Source organism: Dipteris shenzhenensis, chromosome 14, assembly GCF_047967505.1.
Source record: "Dipteris shenzhenensis isolate YYH24624 ecotype China chromosome 14, Dip_SZ_1.0, whole genome shotgun sequence".
Taxonomy (NCBI): domain Eukaryota; kingdom Viridiplantae; phylum Streptophyta; class Polypodiopsida; order Gleicheniales; family Dipteridaceae; genus Dipteris; species Dipteris shenzhenensis.
This window is the reverse complement of record NC_141609.1, coordinates 24,968,837-24,987,378: the sequence shown is the minus strand read 5'-3', so window position 1 is coordinate 24,987,378 and position 18,542 is coordinate 24,968,837. Positions and strand designations below refer to the sequence as shown.

Here is an 18,542-nt window from a genome sequence, read left to right as displayed (position 1 = left end):
GGACTGGCTAGAGGAAGTGCACACTTCCTAGAAGTTCCTAAGGGCAAAGTCTAGGTGCACCACTAGGTCCTAGGGGCAAGGCAAAGGCTTTAAAAGAGGGGTCTAAAAGTTGGGCCCAAGGACAACCAATGTTGTCCTTGGTATGGGGGTTAGGACTTTAATGAAGGGGCAAATGGCAAGGAGGAGGTGCCATTTGTCAAGCATGTGTATGCATGCCCTTCCCCCACCTTCCATCTCTCTCTCCTCATTCTCCCAGAGGTGTAGGACGTTTTTAGTTGTTCTTGTGCAGTGTTTGAGCTGTTTCAAGCCTGTTTTCAGCCATTTTAACACTGTTTTGACTGTTCCAAGGCTAGTACGCACTTCTAGGAAGTGCCAGAACTCATTTTTGGACTTTCCGAAGATTTTCGTATGGATTGTATGGACGTCCATACGGCTGTAAGAATCTGTACAGGCGTGTTCAGCTGCCTCCAGCAGATGCCCGGGGTTGTCTTTTGCTGTGTTGGACCTTTGTGCACATGTTTCTGGCTGCGTGGTGGCTTCTGGAGCTGTTCTGGACCAGTGCAGGCTGCAGGAGGAACTTTCCCTGTTGCTTTTGGCACCTTCTCTTAGGAGAACTCAGGCACAGATCCCAAGGCAATCATTTTGGGGCAGATCTGTGAGCCATCTTCCCTCTACAGCTCTTTCTTGTTCACCCTCCGCTCTCTACCTTCATTTCTCTCTTCTCCTGATTGCTGAAAGGCACCTGCACCCTGCGGGGAGCTTGGATAGAGGATAGGTACGAGGAAGGAGCTCGCCCCTCTGCCACAGTCAGCACGAGTTGGTTCCAGGTTCGGTTTTTCCTTGTTCTTTCTTGCTTTGCAGCTTTTTGCAGTGCATGCGTGTTGTGTGCAGTCCTTTCAGGACTCCAACAGGTTCTAGGAAGCACCCAAAGGCAAGGGTGATCCTGTGGAAGGCCTAAGGACGGCGTGGATGCATGTGATAGCCTTGAGCTCAGTTTGCTAGTGGTTTGGATGCTTGAATGCCTCTTAGTTGTGTCAGATCAGAAGTGAATGCCTGAGTATGCCTTGCCAGTGGGAATTCTAGTGGTGCACTGGGATTAGATGCCTTGAAGACAAGTAGAGGATTTGCAACGAGAAACAGTGCAAGGTTGAACCCTTGTTGTAAAGCATTTCCATTCAGAAGCATTAAATAAATACCGTAAGGGGCGCCAAGGCATTTGGGGCCAGCGGGTGCACTGTGTATTATTTTCATTGAGCAGGGGCATTCTAGCCTCACGTTTGTTGTTGTTGAAGCTTGTTTCTAAGTTGTGCTAAGTGATTTAAGTGACTGAAGCTTGCATTGTGGCTATTTATGAAGTTTATGACTGAGTAGAAGAAGATCACTGCCCTTTTGTTTATCGAAGGCCGGTTTCAGTGGTTCCGTTGCCAGGACATCACCATCTTCCTACAGAGGTGATGAGAGACAGCATGTTTCTCTCGAGCATGCCACTGAGGATTCGCAAGACGAGGAGGATGAGATAGAGGAGCTTGATCCCACTGCCCTTTTTTAGTTACAAATGCAACGTGCAGTGGGAGCCCTGTCACAGCTGCAACATACTTTTTTGGAGATTATGCAAGCTTATTCTGGTGGTAATGCTCCTCCTGGAAGCAAAAAGACAGCTGAGAAGAAGTGGACAAAGCATAAGAAGACTCAGAGGCGTGTATCTTTCAGTAGACAGCCACTAGAGATGCCCACAGTCACCCCTGTAGTGGGTAATGTCAATACTTTTCATTCAGTTAATCAAGGACAGTAATCAAGGACAGCAAGTCCTTCCTCAGCCCATGAAGCATCCAGGATATTTTGGCGGAGGATCGGTTTTTCAGTCAATGGTGGGACAGCCCACCGAAGGGCTTGGTATGCCTGGTACATACTTGGGTAGTTTCCAGCCAGGAATGCAGAATTTGCAGCAGCATATGGAGGGTGGAATGCCCCTTGCAAATGCCAATATGATGTATGCAAACATAGGGATGCAGCCCGGTATGCAGACAGGGATGCCAAGAATGATAAGCAACACTTGGAGTGTGCCACAGATGCAAGGAATCGGATCCGGAATGGTCAACCCCACCATGGGCACAGGCGATATGATACAATATGGGATCCACGATGCCTCCACCATATTTACAGCCCCCAGATTATGATAATCTTACTCCCAAAGGTAAGCTGAAAGATTATAAGGAGGGAGGGGCAGCTGTGAAGTTTGAAACCTTCAATGGGATGCAGGATAGATTGAAGGCTCTGACATTTGTGCAACAGTTTGATGCTGCCTATTCCAGTGGTCATTTCACAGAGGCTTCCAAGGTACGAAAGGCAGCCACCTTCTTGAAGGGTAACGCACTCCAATGGTGGACCAATTTGCTTTTGCAGGGTAAAGCCCCTAACACTTGGATTGAGTTCAAGCAAGTTTTCTCATCTGCTTGGCTTACCACCACTTTTGAAGTGGATATAATGACAGCATGGCATAAGCTGGATGCCGCAAATTGTAAGAATCTTGAAGAGTATAACAAAAAGTTCTGGGAGGCCTTATTGCAAGTCAGCTCGTATAGGACCGTATCATTGTCTGAGCAGGTGGAAAAGTATTGTTGCGGGCTGCCAAAGGAGCTTCGTGATTATTGCACCAAGACAAAGGTCTCCAACATCTCTCAGCTGATTGAGAATGCTACTACAGCCTATGCTCTCATGCAAGGGATGACTCCAGGATTCAAAGGTAAGCAGCAAGATGACTCTTTCACGAAAAAGAAATTTGCCAAGACAACCAAAGTCAAGTTTGATGTGGACCAGCGACCTAATAGTAAGCCCAGTACCAGAGAGAGATTGTCTCCTGAGGAACGGCAAGCCCTATTTGAAGCTGGAAAGTGTTTCCTTTGCAAAGAAGAGGGCCATCAGGCCAAAGATTGCCCCAATCGTAAACGGAAACAACCTATGGGAGTACAAGAAGCGAAAAAGGACAGCCACGCGGGCTAGGAGATTTGTTTTCCTTTGGTAAAAAGCAGTAATATTGGTATGAATAATTGTAACAGCCAGAACTTGGAGAGTCTCCTCTTTCTAGGCTGCTTTGTTATTTGCAGGATGTTTATTCCCTGCTAGCTTTGCATGGTAATTTGCAGGAGAAGAGGACACACAAGACTTGTTCTGAATCCCTTCAGTTGTGAGCTCTTTTGGAGAAACAAGGTTGGCACAGTGGTTCACAGCAGTGAATGCTTGCATTTTAATTGTTGCTTCCGAGCATTGTCGGCAGATCAGTCATGCTTTCACCCATTGTTTGGGTATCCCAGTGAGTCAGTGGACACTTGTGATTGTTTGGGAAGTGGGTGGTCCTGCATTGGGCTGCTAGTAACAGCTCCTAGGTTTTGTGCATGTGTTTGCACAGAAAATGGATGCCTATGGTCATATGGGTGTGAGAGCACAGCCCCGCACGGCTATGTTTGTGATACTCATGCCTATTGAGAGTGGGAAGAGCACTGAATGCGAGTGAGATTGTACACATTGTGTAAGCTATTTGCTGGACTCTCCAATTAATAAAGAAATACCAAAAGGGGCGCCAAGGCTTTGGGGCCAGTCTGTGTCTTTGTATTTGAGCAAGAGCACTCTAGCTCCCCCAATCTATGTTTGAAGTATTTCCTGAATACTTTAATGTGGTTCTTGCAGCAATTCATTATAGGAGCTCGTTTTCTCTCTTCTCCTCTTCATTTTTGAGCTTCCATTGCTTGCCCTAGCCTACAGTGGTATCAGAGTAGGTCGGGAATCCATTCCCTCAGCCATTGACAGCTTTCCAAGCTGTTTGGCAACCCTTGGAGCTTTCATTCCTGCTGGTTGGTTCATTTTCAAGGCATTTGCAGCGAGCTGAAGCAGTTCGGGGCTGTTTCGAGCAATTCCATCGCCAAAAAACGTGTTTTTGGGGCTCCTCCAACCAAGGCGCCTCAAGTGCTGCTGTTTTTGGTCAATTCCTCAGCATTTGCGACTTGTTCCAGCCTGGTCCAGCTCTATACTGCACATTTATTGTAGTCCTTTTCACACGTGTGAGCCGTACAAATGTATGGCACATTTATACTTGTTTAAGGTGGAATGGAGCTCTACGGCTGCTGTTCAGAGCTGTTTTCAGAGTTTGCTGCAGCTGCCTTCCACACATGTGAATTTCACTTGCTTTTGGGGCACTTGTTGAAGTCAGTTTTGCAATTGGAGGCCAGTTGCTGCTGTTATGAGCATTTACAGCCACCGACCTTGGAGTTTGGATCCTGCTGCTGCTGTTTGGAGACCTTTGCAGAAGCTCTATTGCCCTCATTTGCTGTTCTAACACCTTGGGTTATGAGCTTCTCACATCTTAATGCTGCTGCCATCATCTTGAGGTGTTTACCCACTTGTGGGAGCATTTACTCTTGGTGAAACATCATATTCCAGCCTCTCACAGCCCTCTTGTTTGCCATTTTCTATTTCTTTTACCTCTCTTACAAGCCTCATCACTTGTGCTCACATTTGGAGCCTTTTCTCTGCTGCATTTTTGGGTCTACATCAGTGGGTAAGCACCTACTGCAAGGCTTCCTTCATTTCCAGCAAAACAGTCTTTTCTTTTGTTTTCTTGGCATTTTGGAAAGGCCATGTGTTGCCTTGGAAGGCCTCGTGTTGCCTTTGGGAATCTTTTTTTGCAGCAGGTACACTTTGTGAAAGCCTCACATTTGCAGTACAAAGCTTTGAAGCTTGTGCAGACATTTGCCTTTGTTTTTGGGAGAGTGCCCTCCTCTCATTTGCATTGTCAGATTGGTGCTTTTGCCTTGCATTTTTGGTACAACGGCTGGCAATAAGGATGATTTGTTTGGGATGCTTGCATCAGAGGACAAGCTTGATGGCACAAATTACCCCATGTGGGCATACATGATGGGGCATGTATTGGTTGCCAAGAATTTGTGGAATATTGTTTCAGGTGCTGAGGTCACGCCTACACGCAATGCAACTTCTAGTGTTACAGCTCTTGCTTCCGGTACTACAGGTAATGCTTCAGTTTAGGCTCATCTGGTGATGGGTCTAATGCTACTTCTGGAGCAGCTGCATATTCTATTACAGGTACTTTGCCTCCTACACAAGAGCAGATTTAGTAGGATAGTAGTGATGTCAAAGCACATGCCTTGATCGCTCTTTCTGTTAAAGAGTCATTATCCCTCATATCCAGTCTTGCGAGATAGCAAAGCAAACGTGGGATCAGCTTGCATCCTTATATCAGGTGCGGAATGAGGAGAGGGTTGCCTATCTCCGCAAGCAGTTGAAGGACTTGAAGCTTGAAGAGGGTGGTAATATGGATGCCTACCTTCCCAATGTGAAGGATTTGAAAGAGTAGTTGGCTAAGATTGATGAGGTGGTGCCTGATTCTCAGCTTGTTCTAATACCCCTGGATGTGTTGCCTCATTCTTATCAGGGCTTTGCTACTACATTGAAGTTGGTTGCACGAGCCAATGCCAACCATTAATCCTTTGACTAGCTGGTTGTCCTCTTACTTCGGGAGGAACACAACCGCAATGCTTCTATGGCTAGTGATCAAGCCTTTGCTACCCATCATAAAAACAAAGGCAAAGGCAAGGTTTCAGCTGGTAAACCCCCTCCTTCACATGCTGGTCGCTCCCATGATGCTTCTTCTTCAGAGCGTAAGAAGAAGAAGAAGAGATGCAACTATTGCAGGAAACCTGGACATGACATTTCTGAAGTAGGTAAGAGAATTGCATCTGAGAAGAAGAAGAAAGAGTCTGGTCCTGCACTATCTGGTTCTCCTAGTCTAGATGATCGACATGAGTCAGCTAACTTTGCACAAGACCAGCATTGGTCTTTTCTTGTTACATGTTAGTGTAATCCTAATGTTCATGATATTCATGATGCCTGCATGACAGCTTCTGATGTATCTGATGTCCGGTCCTTTGATAGTGGTGTTAGCAGGCACATTACTTCTTGCAAGAAGTTATTCAGCTCACTTGAGCATGCATCGGGGGAACAATCATATGTGCCAATAATGCAACCTATACAGTGAGAAGCATTGGGCAAGTTGCTCTTACTTATGTTTCTGGTGGTCTTGTCACTCTAGAGAATGTGCTTTATGTTCCAAGCATTCGCAAGAACCTCATCTCTATTTCAGCCATAGCTACTTGTGGCTATCAGGTTCTCTTTGATGGTGTTCGGTGTGCAGTCTATGATGCTACACATGCCTTTACCATGGTCTTGACTGGGACATTGACAAAACCATCTCCTCACTTGTACTCACCTTATCTTGTCTATTGCATTCTACGTTTTGCTCTGCTCTCTAGCTCACTCTTCTAGAGGGTTGTATAAACTTGATGCCTATGACAGATGCTTGGATGATGCTGGACTTGCAGATGCAGATGCCTTTGCTCTTGATTCCTCTAGCATGGCAGATACCCATTTGTGGTATGAGAGGTTTGGACACCTCAACTTTGGGGCTTTGTAAGGATGGTATGGCTATCGATCTTCCTAAAATGCATATGCCTTCAAAGCATGTTTGTAAACCGTGTTTGCTTGGTAAGATACACCGTTCTGCTTTTCCCACGGATGGGAGAGTTGGTGCCTCACGCAAGCTTTATTTGGTTCATAGTGATGTTTGTGAACCCATGCAGGTAGCAGCTCTTGGGGGCTTCTATTATTTTGTCACATTTTTTTAAAGGTGATGCGGCAAAGAAGACATGTGGTGTTCTAAGGATGCACGTGTGGTACCGATTATTGGTGCAATTATTTTGTAATGTGAAAGGAAAGATCTACATCGACATTGATGGCGCTTCTTCGCTAGAGTGGCATTCCATGTCTACTATTTTTTCATTTATGCACTCATAGGTCCACTGCCTTGGCGTTGCCTAAAAAGCTTGTATCTCTTTTTATTTGCATGCACTATGTTGGCATCTGACTTCCACTCAGGGGATATTTGTGCATGGGTGGTTCGTCCAGTCCACCGTGAGTGCCATGTATTAAGGCATAAACACACGGGTTTAGCCTTAATCGGGAATGCCAAGAGACTGTGGGGATACCAAGGGGTGCATGGTGTGGGCAATGAAGGGACATTATTCTCTATATATGTATTCATGCATGCAGCAGTTAATACAATCATTCAGTAGATATATGCACAGCCCCTGAAACTGGCCTCTAATCACTTAGAGGGCAGTGGAACTAAACCTTTAATCACTTCAGCACTTATTTACAGCTCACAAAGCATATATCACAACCATTAACCATTGCATGATCACCATTTGGCATTTACCCATTTGTTCACAAACAAAACCACTGAAAAAGGGATGGAGGCTAGAATGTCCCTACTCAACAAACATAGACAAGTGCACCCAATTGGCCCCAAACACCGTGGCGCCCCTTTCGGTATTTCTTTATATTTCACAGTGAAATGATTACAAGTTGCATCTGGGAGACCTTCCCTGCAACTGAGCACGCAGCCTCAATTCACTGAGCCTTCACAAGGCTTTCAAGCATAGAACACCATCACCTAAGTGCACTTAACCCATAGGCTCAATCCAAAGGCATTCTCTTTTCCGAGTGCAATTCCATTGGCTGTCCATATGCAATCACACTACACCACAACTGCACTCTCTTTGAGTGGTTTCCAGATGGCATTCACAAAGCTTTTCAAAGCTCCAAAATAAAATCAGCAACATACCCAACCAAAGAATGACTCATGTAGCACTGCCTAGGCACCTATGAACCTAGAAAGAGGTGGCACACGAGGCCAACCAATAGCTTATGGCAAAAAGAAATTGCAGCAGCAAAATCACAACTCACCAAGCCCTGAAAACTCGAACCAAGTCCTCAATTGCCAAGAGGACATGGTAGCCAATGCCCAATTGCATTCTCAGCCAAAGAGGAGTGCAAAGGCATGAAGAAAGAGCATTTACAAGAGCCGACCAGCAAGAATTCCACTGAAAAATGCGAAAAGAAGCACTTCTGTCATGAAGAAGTGGGAGTTCTTGGGCTCAAAAGAAGCGTGGTTCAGAGAGGAATGCATTGAGAAGGTTTTGGAGAAGTTTCATCACTGGAAAGTCCTCCAAAACTGAGAAAAACCAGTCAACCAGCGCGTGGGATCACTCGAAATTCAATAGAAAGCTGTAGCTTTGCAAGAGGAGAGGCCCAAGAGGCTGTAGAAGCAAAAAGGTCCAGAAAAAGCCACTTTTGCAAATTCGACCAGCAAAAGAAGTGCTCAACTCTGCCCATTCTACCAAACGCACGGAGGGAAAAGCATATCACTGTGAAGGGGAGGCAGAGGGAAAGTCAAGGAATCCAAACAAAAGTCAAGGAATCCAAACGGGTGAGGAGTTATGAAGAAAAACGAAATTCAGCTGAAGGAGGCTGAAAAACCAGTCCAAAATCTCAACAAAGGAAGAAGATGAGAGAGAAAACCACACATGTGAAGTTTAGAAGGCCAATGAAGGTCGAGGAATGGCAAAGGAGCATGTAGAAGGCACTAGAGCCACCTGGAACTCTAAAGGGGCCACTGAAGGTACATGGCTCTCTAGGGGGCCCATTAAAAATGCCACATCATCATTTCCTAACAACCACTCTTTTAATTCCTTGGAATGCCTTTGGGCCTAGGGATTAATTACGCTTAGGCACCATGCCGCATTTAATTACACATTATTAAGCCCACGCTTGGACTTTTAAAACCAAAAGTTGTCACGGTCTTGTAGTACATTAAAGTACTTAGAATTTCACGCCCCCGTGACATACCCGTCTCTTGAAACAACAAACCACAGTTTACAGCCCCAAGACACATGAGCGAACAAGAAATATAGCATGAAAGAGTATACAAGAAAGCCGTAGCTATAGTATACAGAGACAGTGAAAATATGGCTAGGAGAGGCATGCATCCATCCATATACACAGCTCAAAATCTATGTGATCCTCGGCAATTAATAGTCAAGATGCATTAATATCATGAAGTCTCACAGCAGAAATACTGTCAGCTCAGTATCTCGGATGAAACATACAGTGTCATCAAGCGACCTCATGAAATCACGTTGAGCCCATCTGTACTGAGGGAGTGGAGGTGCTACCCCCCTCTTGAACACCAGGTAATGCTCTAGACGCTCGCTCTGTTGAACTACCTATAGGAGCCTGGATTGCAGTCGGCTCTAACTGGAAAGCATCAAGGTAAAGCTGCAATATCCCAAGTGAATCTGAAAGTTCACCTTTCTCCATCCATTTCACATCAAGTGATGGGTAATTTTGAAATTTTACCAAGTAGCAACGGATAACTTTACCCTTGAACTTTCTATCTCTGTGTGCCAGAATCTGCTCTGGGACTAGAAGTTCATCCTGTTCTTCCACTTCAGGCTGCACCTCATCAGGTAAATCCTCGGGAATATCTCCATGATATTGCTTTAACAAGCTCACATGAAAGGCATTATGTATCTTCCAAAGCGGAGGCAACTTCAGCCTGTAAGCTACCTCGTTTATCTTTTCAGAAACCTGGAAAGGACCATAGTAACGCATGTTCAGCTTTGTGTACAACCTTTTCTTGCCTTTCTTATTTTTCAGCCTTGCCTTTTGAGAATGCAGCAAAACCCAATCACCTTCTGCGAATACCAATTTGTTGCGGTGCTTATCTGCTGCTCTTTTCTGCTTGTCTTGACTTCTTTGCAAGGCATATTTGATCTTCTTGTAAGCCTCTTCAAAGCTTTCCACAAAAATCTTTTGTATGCGAAATGGGAGATATCTTCCTGGCACCTTCCACTATTTCAAAAGGTGCTTTACCTGTGGATGTGTGCACCATATTATTGTAAGCATATTCTAGCAAAGGCAAATAATGCTCCCATTTGCTTTTGTGGTCTGAGACATAGCATTTAAACATATCCAAGATGGTAGAGTTTTCCAGCTCCGATTGTCCATCAGACTGAGGGTGAAAAGATGACGAAAAATTCAGCGTAGTGCCCATATTTTCAAACAGCCCTCTCCAAAAGAGGCTGGTCAACCTCGAATCTATATCACTGATTATGGATTCATGCATCCCATGATACTTGAAGACATGCTGCAGAAACAATTTGGCCATTTGATCTGCTGTAATTTTCTTTCTTACTGGCACAAAGTGGGCTTGTTTGCTGAACCTGCAAATTATTGTCCACAATCCATCATGTCCAGTAGGAGTATGTGGAAGATCAAAATCCATAGCTATGCTTTTCCATGGTCTATCCGGAATTGGCAAAGGGTGTAACAACTCAGGTGCCTTCTGCCTGTCAAACTTTACTTTCTAACAAACCATGCATGTTCTCACATATTCTTCCACATCTTTCCTCAAAGATGGCCAATAAAAGTATTGCTCCACTGCTGTAATTGTTGCTGTAATTCCCCTATGTCCTGCATATGGAGGAGCATGACTTTCCATTATGACTTTCTGTCGCATCTGATCAGTGACACAGAGTCATCCATGCATCAAAATGAAACCCTCTTTCAACATATAGTGATCATGCTTTTGACCATCAGGATGTTGATCATAAATAGTCAAAAAATCAGCATCATTAACATATTGATCTTTCATCACATCTAACACGACAGAACAAGGGTAAGGAGGACGAGGAGGAGCAATGGTGGGATAGGACATTTAGTCCTTTAGTATTTCAGCACTTATGCCCTTTTGTAATGCATTACTTTGGCGGACTTGCCATTTTGGAGTTCGGCACTTTTGCCATTTTGTAGCGCATTAGTGCATTACTTCGGCGGATTTGCTTTTTTGGATTTTGGCACTTTTACCATTTTGTAATGCATTACTTCAAATTTGCCATTACTTTGTAGACCTTCTTTGAAACATTGTAACATATACACCTCCTCATTCGTAACATTTAATCATGATTCTAATGAAAAAAAAATCTATGGGGCAAGATGCATCCTGCCCCGAAAATTTATTTTAGCTTCAAAAATGTCGGTATATACCAATGCCTGTACCGACACTGTAGTGTCACTATATACCAATGACTACACCGACTCCCACACCGACACTGACAGCCATATGTTACCGACGGTGACATCACCACTCATATCTGTGGTACAAAGAGAGGAGCATGCACATCATCTGTGGATACGAGTCCAGCTCCCAAATGCACGACAAATCTGTATTACGGTGTGCTATTTTCCACTAGATACATCATCTTATGCACGTGAGGTCACCACGCAGGGACACATCCCATACGAGACGATACATGATGACATCACACAGTTCTCCAGATAGGAACATACCCTCCTTCTTGGTGACTTTAATGCACACACAATAGACAAACATGTGGGCTTGCTTAACTTTGGATCCGATCCCCTCTTAGTACCCAAACTAGATGCAGCAGAGCACGGGATAGTGAGGCACTCAACAGATGCACCACATGTGATAGGGTACGGGCAACATCTACTAGAGTTGGGTGCAATTCATGATCTGATCACATATAACGGTCTCCAGAGATGGCCATCATCTGGTGGCTTACTTGTTTCCCACATGGCAAGGGCAAGAGCACAGTGGACTACCTGCTAGGTCCCTCAGCCTTTGCTTCACAGATATACAACTTTGTTGTGCCCCCTCCACCACTCGATGCCGATCATTCATACGTAGCATTTTGCATCTCTACTTCTATGCTAATCATAGGGAGAGCCCCTCCCATGCCCACTCATGTCCAGATCCACTTTGATCATGCCCTTGATCCAATGTATGTGAGCCACCTAGTTCGAGAGCTTCTAGCCCTACTTGGAGATGATACAGACCTTGCCCACACCTCTGACACTCTTGTCTCAGTGGTATAGAACACTACCACCAGATTTTTTCCCATGACTCGATCCACACATGCCTCAGTCAGGAAGATTCCTCAAAACCCTGTTCAACGACGAGAGCAGATAGATGAGAGCTCACCTCACGCGTTAGCAAGACTTAGGCCATTTGACATCAGTGTTGAGACACAGTGGATCTCACGATGACTGACACGTGGTAAGAGGAGGGGTTTCCTCACACACAAGATGGATGAGGTGGTCAAATCATTCCGAGGGGGAGATCCTACCACTAGATGGGGGCTTCTATTGGAGGGGAAGCAGTCTATCCCAATCACAGACCCGAATTTTTAACATACGTACGCATGCTCAACTTGCAATGTCCCAGTTGAGACTTCTCATTGCTAGGCGGACACCCAGTCTCTTGGTTTGCTCTTTCCTATGGGGTTGACTTTCATTTACATGCTTACAGCAGCAATTTTGGATTGGGCGGATGACTTTGATACCTGGAAGTCAACCTATGGTAATTTTTTCTTTCTTGGACACTCATGCATTTCCTAGTTAAGCAAAAGTCATCTACATTCGCTACCTCATCTTGTGAGGCTGAGTACAAGGTAGCCTTCACAACCACAGTCGAGTGTATTTGGCTGAGGCGTTGTGGCCAATCTTCATGCATCATTGGAGGAGCCTAGTCCAATTCTCACTAATAGTTAGAGTGCCATTGCCGTGGCACCAAATCCTGTGTTCCATGCTCATACGATAACACATTGACATTCATTACCACTATGTCAAGGAGCGGTTACATGCACGGGATTCAGCTCAATCTTCTACCCTATACAATAGAATGTGGCGGTTCTATTCACCGAAGCATTACCTCGTCCAAAGATGGAGGTTTTTCGCAAAGCTTTGAACTTATATCCGTTTGGTGATTGATGTTTACCTTGTACAGTCTGGCATTTCAATGCAAGGGGGTGTTAGAAATATTTATATTTCCTAAGGCAATGGCCAATGTTATGTAATAAGGGGCTAGGGGCACTTTTTCCCTTTACTTAGGTTTTTTACAACTAACCTCAATTAGAGGTTGAGTTTGTGGGTGAGTGAGTCACCACACATGTTTTGACCCCATCCTATGGTTTTGTCTCTATGGCTACCCTCGCTTTGTAATTCATTTTGAGGCGCTACAATTTCATTCCAGTTTGCTTCAGCTCCATTCTCTTGCTTCCATTTCAAAAATACGCATTGTCAAATCCTAGGGACCTGAAGCTGCAAATATACCATTGAAAGTCTCCTCACAAACCATGAAGGAACTTCAGGATCTTGTTGCGCTCGTCTTCTTGTAGCTACATGGCAGCCTGAGCAAACCGAGCGTAACTATTGACTGCCTCTGTGGGTCCCTGGTTCAAAAACCATGCCCCTAGCTGATCTAGGTACTGAGGTGGAAGAAAACGTGCTCTGATGTACTTCCAGAACAAGGTCGACTCATATTGCGGCTGCTCCTCAGCGACAATGTGCTAAAGGTGTTCTACTTGGTTCTTCATTTCCCTTGGTTGTATCTCTAGGCATTCCCTCTCTGGAACTGTATTGTCCTTTCACACATGCATGCCCATGGAATAAGTTGGTCCTGGAGTGACATTGTGTGATCTCAATCTATCTCTTTCTGCTTGTGGGAGTTAGAACATGGTATCAGAGCCACTGGTTTCGTAGATGATACAAGATGGTTTGGTAGATGATGCATGATGAGTTTCTCAAACAATGCAAGCATCTCAACCAAGGATAAGCTTTTTTGGGTGAAGATGACTTTCCGAAATTCTTTAGTGCCGTTGCTCAAGAGAAGCTCAATCAGGGCCTTTTTCATTCTTAGCAATGAAATCCCTCTTCTTGCAGAAAATTATCTGTTGGCACTCTATCCATATTTCTAGCACAGCATGACCTTGCTCCTTCCCTTGAGGTATCTTGCATCATAAGGATTTGCAATCTTCATCATACAAGCTATTGTGAGGAACACTCCTCTAGGTGGTTTCTTGGTGCACAAGGCGGTGAGGGGGAAGGTCTGGTGTGCATATAGGGCTTCCATGATGGAGGCACCTTTGGCTTTGAGAGGAGCAAGGCTTATGTCAAACCATACTATTCCACTCGGCTGCAGGGTATGTTTTTGGTGACCTAGTTCCACAGTTGTTTCTCTGGCTGGAGGGAGATTTTGGTACCAGTTTCTTTACCAGTTCACTAGCAACATCTAGGTTCCAAAAACAGCTAATCTGTGGAATACATTCCCTGTTTCCAAGTGGGGTAACGCATTTCCCTGCATGATGCAGGTACTACTTTTATTTTTACTGAAGCCCAGTTGTTTTAAACGTTGGTTCTGCTAGTTAATCTCTTGTATGCATCCAGAGATGTCACGTCACATGATTATATTGCCCTTATACTTTTTCATTGGAAGAATGTAAGAGAGTTAACAATAACAGCCTTGAATACACACAAAATGCAAGTAAGACCAAACATTAAGAAAATCCCACAAATTTCGCAGAAACAGAATCAGCAATAGGCACATTTAAATCGTTAAGAATTCAAACCACTGCATTCAATGCAAGAAGAGTCCATTTGCACACCTTTATACAGAGGGCCTCAAGCTCATGGACATCAATACTTTCTCCAGATGCAAAGATTATCTTATCTTTTGTGCCATCTGGCTGAACCTTTTCAATTAATACAACAACTTCATCATCAAATGGAACATCAGCTGGTGCCTCTTCTACAACTGGTTCTGCGACAGTTGTTGGAGATTTCCTGTTAAAGCTGCACAAGTCTTTGGAGCAACCTTTCAATTAATTTCCATGGCACAGTCAAGAAGGCTTCTAGTATTTCTAAGTGCAAGAGTAACTTATCATTAGCATGTATTAGCCTTTAACGTTCGGTGCACTGACAATCCATATAGTTCTCGACTTCATAAATAATTTTTATTAAAGTAAGCCAGTTGCACATCTTGTAGAGGCTATGCAACTTTCTAATATTCCTGAAGCCCCCTTCCTAGAGAACAAACGACAAAGACAACTTACCCTGACCTTAAGGAGTCCCAAAAGTGCACCTTTACTTTAGAGCCTCGTTTCCAGCAATCTGTAACAATGAAAAGTTTATGAACCTTAATTAAAGACTATATCAATGTCTTTCATCTAAAATTACTAAAAGTAAGTCTCCCTTGCTCCATAAAATCAAATATATACCTAGATGAATCCAGGAACATTCCCAAACTCATCCTCTAAAAACACAACATAGTGCAATTTCAATCCCACGATAGTCACTCATAAGATTGAAAACCATAAACTCCATCACGCATAGCAGGGACTAGCTACTACGACATCCCCATTGACATCATCAGCGCCCAACAATGGGTGTAGACCATAGTATAAAAGTATGCTCTCACACATACAAATCCACACACCCACACATACTTGAGCATCCATTTATACAAAGTCTTCGTACTGAGTTTCTGTCGGCACTCCGGAGGTGAAGGGCAAACTCAGCCATGACGAAGGCTAGCACTAAAGGAGAAGGCTAATCAAAAAGTAGTCCAAATCTCTTCATTCAAGCTACAACTGCTTGTGAAGTCTAAACGATTTCATTTTAGTCTCTCCCAAACGAGCATCTAAATCTAAATCTAACTGATAGGGCAACACACCATTTAAGAAAGAAAGAATTATCGCAATACCAGCAGGCCGCAACTTGGACGAAAACTTCACAAGGTGAAATTTGCATGTCCGCTAATACGGCAGAGGCATATACCTAGATGAATCCAAGAACATTCCCAAACTCATCCTCTAAAATCAAAATTTATTTGCCCTAATTCAGCATAATCAAAATGACAGTACTAGCAAGTTTATCAGCAATGTGATAGGGCTGTTCCTGCAAAAGATTCCACCTCTACTTTAGAAAACAAGTCAAACAAAAGTCTACCCATTCTTAGTGTAAGAGAACGAGGAGCCAATACAAGGAAAAAGGTCTTAGAAATATAATTGAACCTTGTGCAACTCAAACCTTCTAGGAAAAGACACCTGATAAGGTTGAGGCAAAAAAATGAACACACATTGTAGAGAAAGAAAAAAGATGCATTGTGACCTCTCTGTTACAAAATATCATTACCCAATTGTGAGCCCCCATATGAGGATACCAAGGCAGTGAATCTGTAGGCAGGGAAGGGTAGGCTGAGCTGCATCAGAGCAGTCCTCGAAGGATTAGGATTATTTTCAGCACCCTCTGTCAATAGAAGATTTGAGAGGGTGGACACTGTCATGATTATTGTTGGTGGCTTGTGGTTTGCTGAAGAGGAACCTGCTTGACTGACCTCACTAGATGGGAATGCGAGGGATCTTGAAACTCTCGAATGAAAGCTGAGGCAAGTGTCATGTCCCTTCTGAATTGAGGAAAGGCAATTGTGGAGGGAATTGGATGACTATCCTCACTGACCCTCGAGGAATCGTCAACCTCTGTAGTATTGATAGCTACACATGCTACTTCCTCTGTGAGGGTACTTCCTCTTGCTAGGCTTGAAAGAGTTTTGGTAGAGTCCTGCAATGCTCCCTCTTGTTGAGCATCAAGCTCAGTTGCACTGGAAACTGAGGCTGTGAGTCCTGAAAACTCCTGATGAGAAGGTGAAATGTGAATCATGTCGCCTGAAACTGATGTAGCAAATTGAACTCTGCGAGTGAACGACTTATAGGTACTGGATGTAGTTGATGGTGAGGCTCAAGGGGTGGAAGACTTATCACATTTGATTGCTCTGACGTGAGTGTCCCCTTGGGAAGCCTCAAGAGAACTAGCTGTGGAAACTAGACAACCCCTTCGGGTAGTGGGCCCAAGAGGCTCATCTATTGCAGCTGTTGATGGGTTTGGGATGTCTCCAAGGAGGGAAGATCTACCATGAATGACTGAAAACTGGATGATCACCTGATGAAACTGATGCCGCTAACAGAGCTCCCTGGGTGGAAGACCCATAGGAACTAACCGGACAAATTGAAAAATGCGGATGAATGGAAGACACATTCAACTTAACTGCACTGACTTAATGATCCCCTTGCGTGGGAACCCCAAAGAATAAGCTGCCTTTAAACTGGATGATCCCATGGGTGGTAGACCCAAGAGACTCATCATTTGCAAATGCTGAGATGTGACCAAGGATGGAAGGCCTTGGAGAGCTAAGTGGAGAATTGAAGACCCAGAGCTGGTTGTGGAAATGGTTGCAATAACCTCATGGGTGGAAGACCTAAGGAATTGCATGTAGCCACTGTGGAAACTGACTGTTCCCCTGGACAGGTAGAGCCAGGAGAAGCCAATGTATGAACTGCTACAAGATAATCTATTGAATTGTGCTCTGCAATGGAAGATGCCTAAGTGGATGAAGGAGTGGATGAAGAATTGACTTTGATGACAACTGCCAAAGGATGGTCCACAGAGCTTTGCTCTGAGGTGGAAGACCCCTGAGTGGTTGATGAACTTTGACAGCGCTCAATCTGGTTTTGGAGCTGCTTGAAAGAAACCGATTGTACGCAAGGAGAGGATCCTGTTTGACTGCTGAATTTATGTTTGGACTGAGGGACTAGGACCCCTTACATATGGCGTGGAACAGGCTGACCTGAGCAGGTAGTTGACCAACTAGTTTGGTTTGTTGGCTGATTTGATCTGGTCGGCTGTTTTGACTGATCTGGTCAGACCTTACTTGGTCCAATTTCTAGCTGTTAGTCTACTGTTTGCCCTACACACTTTCCTGCCTTGGCTGATGTGGCAATGATGCCCAAAACGATGCCCTATCTGCTCCAAAATATGCTGCATATGCTACGAATTATGTTGTGGATACCTGACAGTGTAGCAAGGTGTCATTGCCACCTAGCAGTGCAGCCAAGTGTCATTGCCACCTGTGCCTAGCACTGGTGCATGTGACCACAAAGGTTGAATCCCAAGTTCTATATCTAGAGCTATACATGCGCTTTCCAGACACCTAGCATGAGTGGGACGGTGGGACTCCCTATGAAGCAGCCTTTGGAAAAACGTTCAAGTCCCTTCTTACCAGAACATCCAAGAAGGTGTATACAAATCCTATCGCATTGCCGAGTTGTTTGAGCAAATCATTGCGTCCAACAAAGACTGTATCACCAAAGCTTAAGTCTCCTACCAGAGGCAGAGCCTAGCAAGAACCATACAAGGAGTGGCAGTGGGTCTATCTCCGGATCCTGATGAGGTAACTCAAACAGATTGGAAAGAAGTATTCGAAGCTTTCACATGAAGCTTTCAAACCTTCCTGATCATACAGGTTATCAATGATGTACCAAAATATGAAAAGAAAACCACTTTTAGCAGCTCTAAACTTTCCATTTCAGCTTTAAACTTTAAAAACATAAAAAAACCCATAGAAAACTGAAATTTACATTCGTGAAGATGCTTACAATGTGCATAATGCCATAGAATTGCAGAATAAATATAGATCAAAGAGCATAGTATGCAAAATACAAGAAAGGGAGGCCATGGCTCAGGCTTGCAGCTTTGGGCATGAAGGCCTCAATACAAAATAGAACGGGCTGAGAGAAGAGGGAGAGAGTGGAGACTTCAGAGAAGGGGGGGCTGATAGTGGAGTGGGCTGAGAGAAGGGTGGGCTGATTGGAGAGGGCTGAGAGAAGGGGAAAGAGTGGAGAGAAGGAAGAGAGGGCTTAGAAGGAGGCAGAGTGGGTAGGAAGAGGGCTGAGAGAGTATTAGTAGTGCTGGAGGGGAGAGCACAGCAGAAACTGCAGCAA

The 18,542-nt window shown here is 44.4% G+C and overlaps 1 protein-coding gene and 1 pseudogene across 3 annotated transcripts in view; one reads left to right on the top strand and one right to left on the bottom strand.

Moving 5' to 3' along the window:
• LOC147894375 (histone acetyltransferase TAP1-like) overlaps nucleotides 1-18,542 on the bottom strand; it is a 114,485-nt gene that overhangs the window by 22,632 nt on the left and 73,311 nt on the right. For 2 of the 3 annotated variants that reach the window (XM_087384832.1, XM_087384831.1), the window contains exons 3-4: nucleotides 14,820-14,877; nucleotides 14,373-14,559 (exon numbers count right to left, since the gene is read on the bottom strand). In XM_087384832.1, coding sequence (XP_087240958.1) covers nucleotides 14,373-14,559; nucleotides 14,820-14,877 — 245 coding nt within the window. The remainder of the gene's footprint in view (nucleotides 1-14,372; nucleotides 14,560-14,819; nucleotides 14,878-18,542) is intronic. The other variant, XM_087384833.1, reaches the window with a different exon arrangement.
• LOC147894376 (uncharacterized) lies at nucleotides 1,755-3,000 on the top strand (annotated as a pseudogene).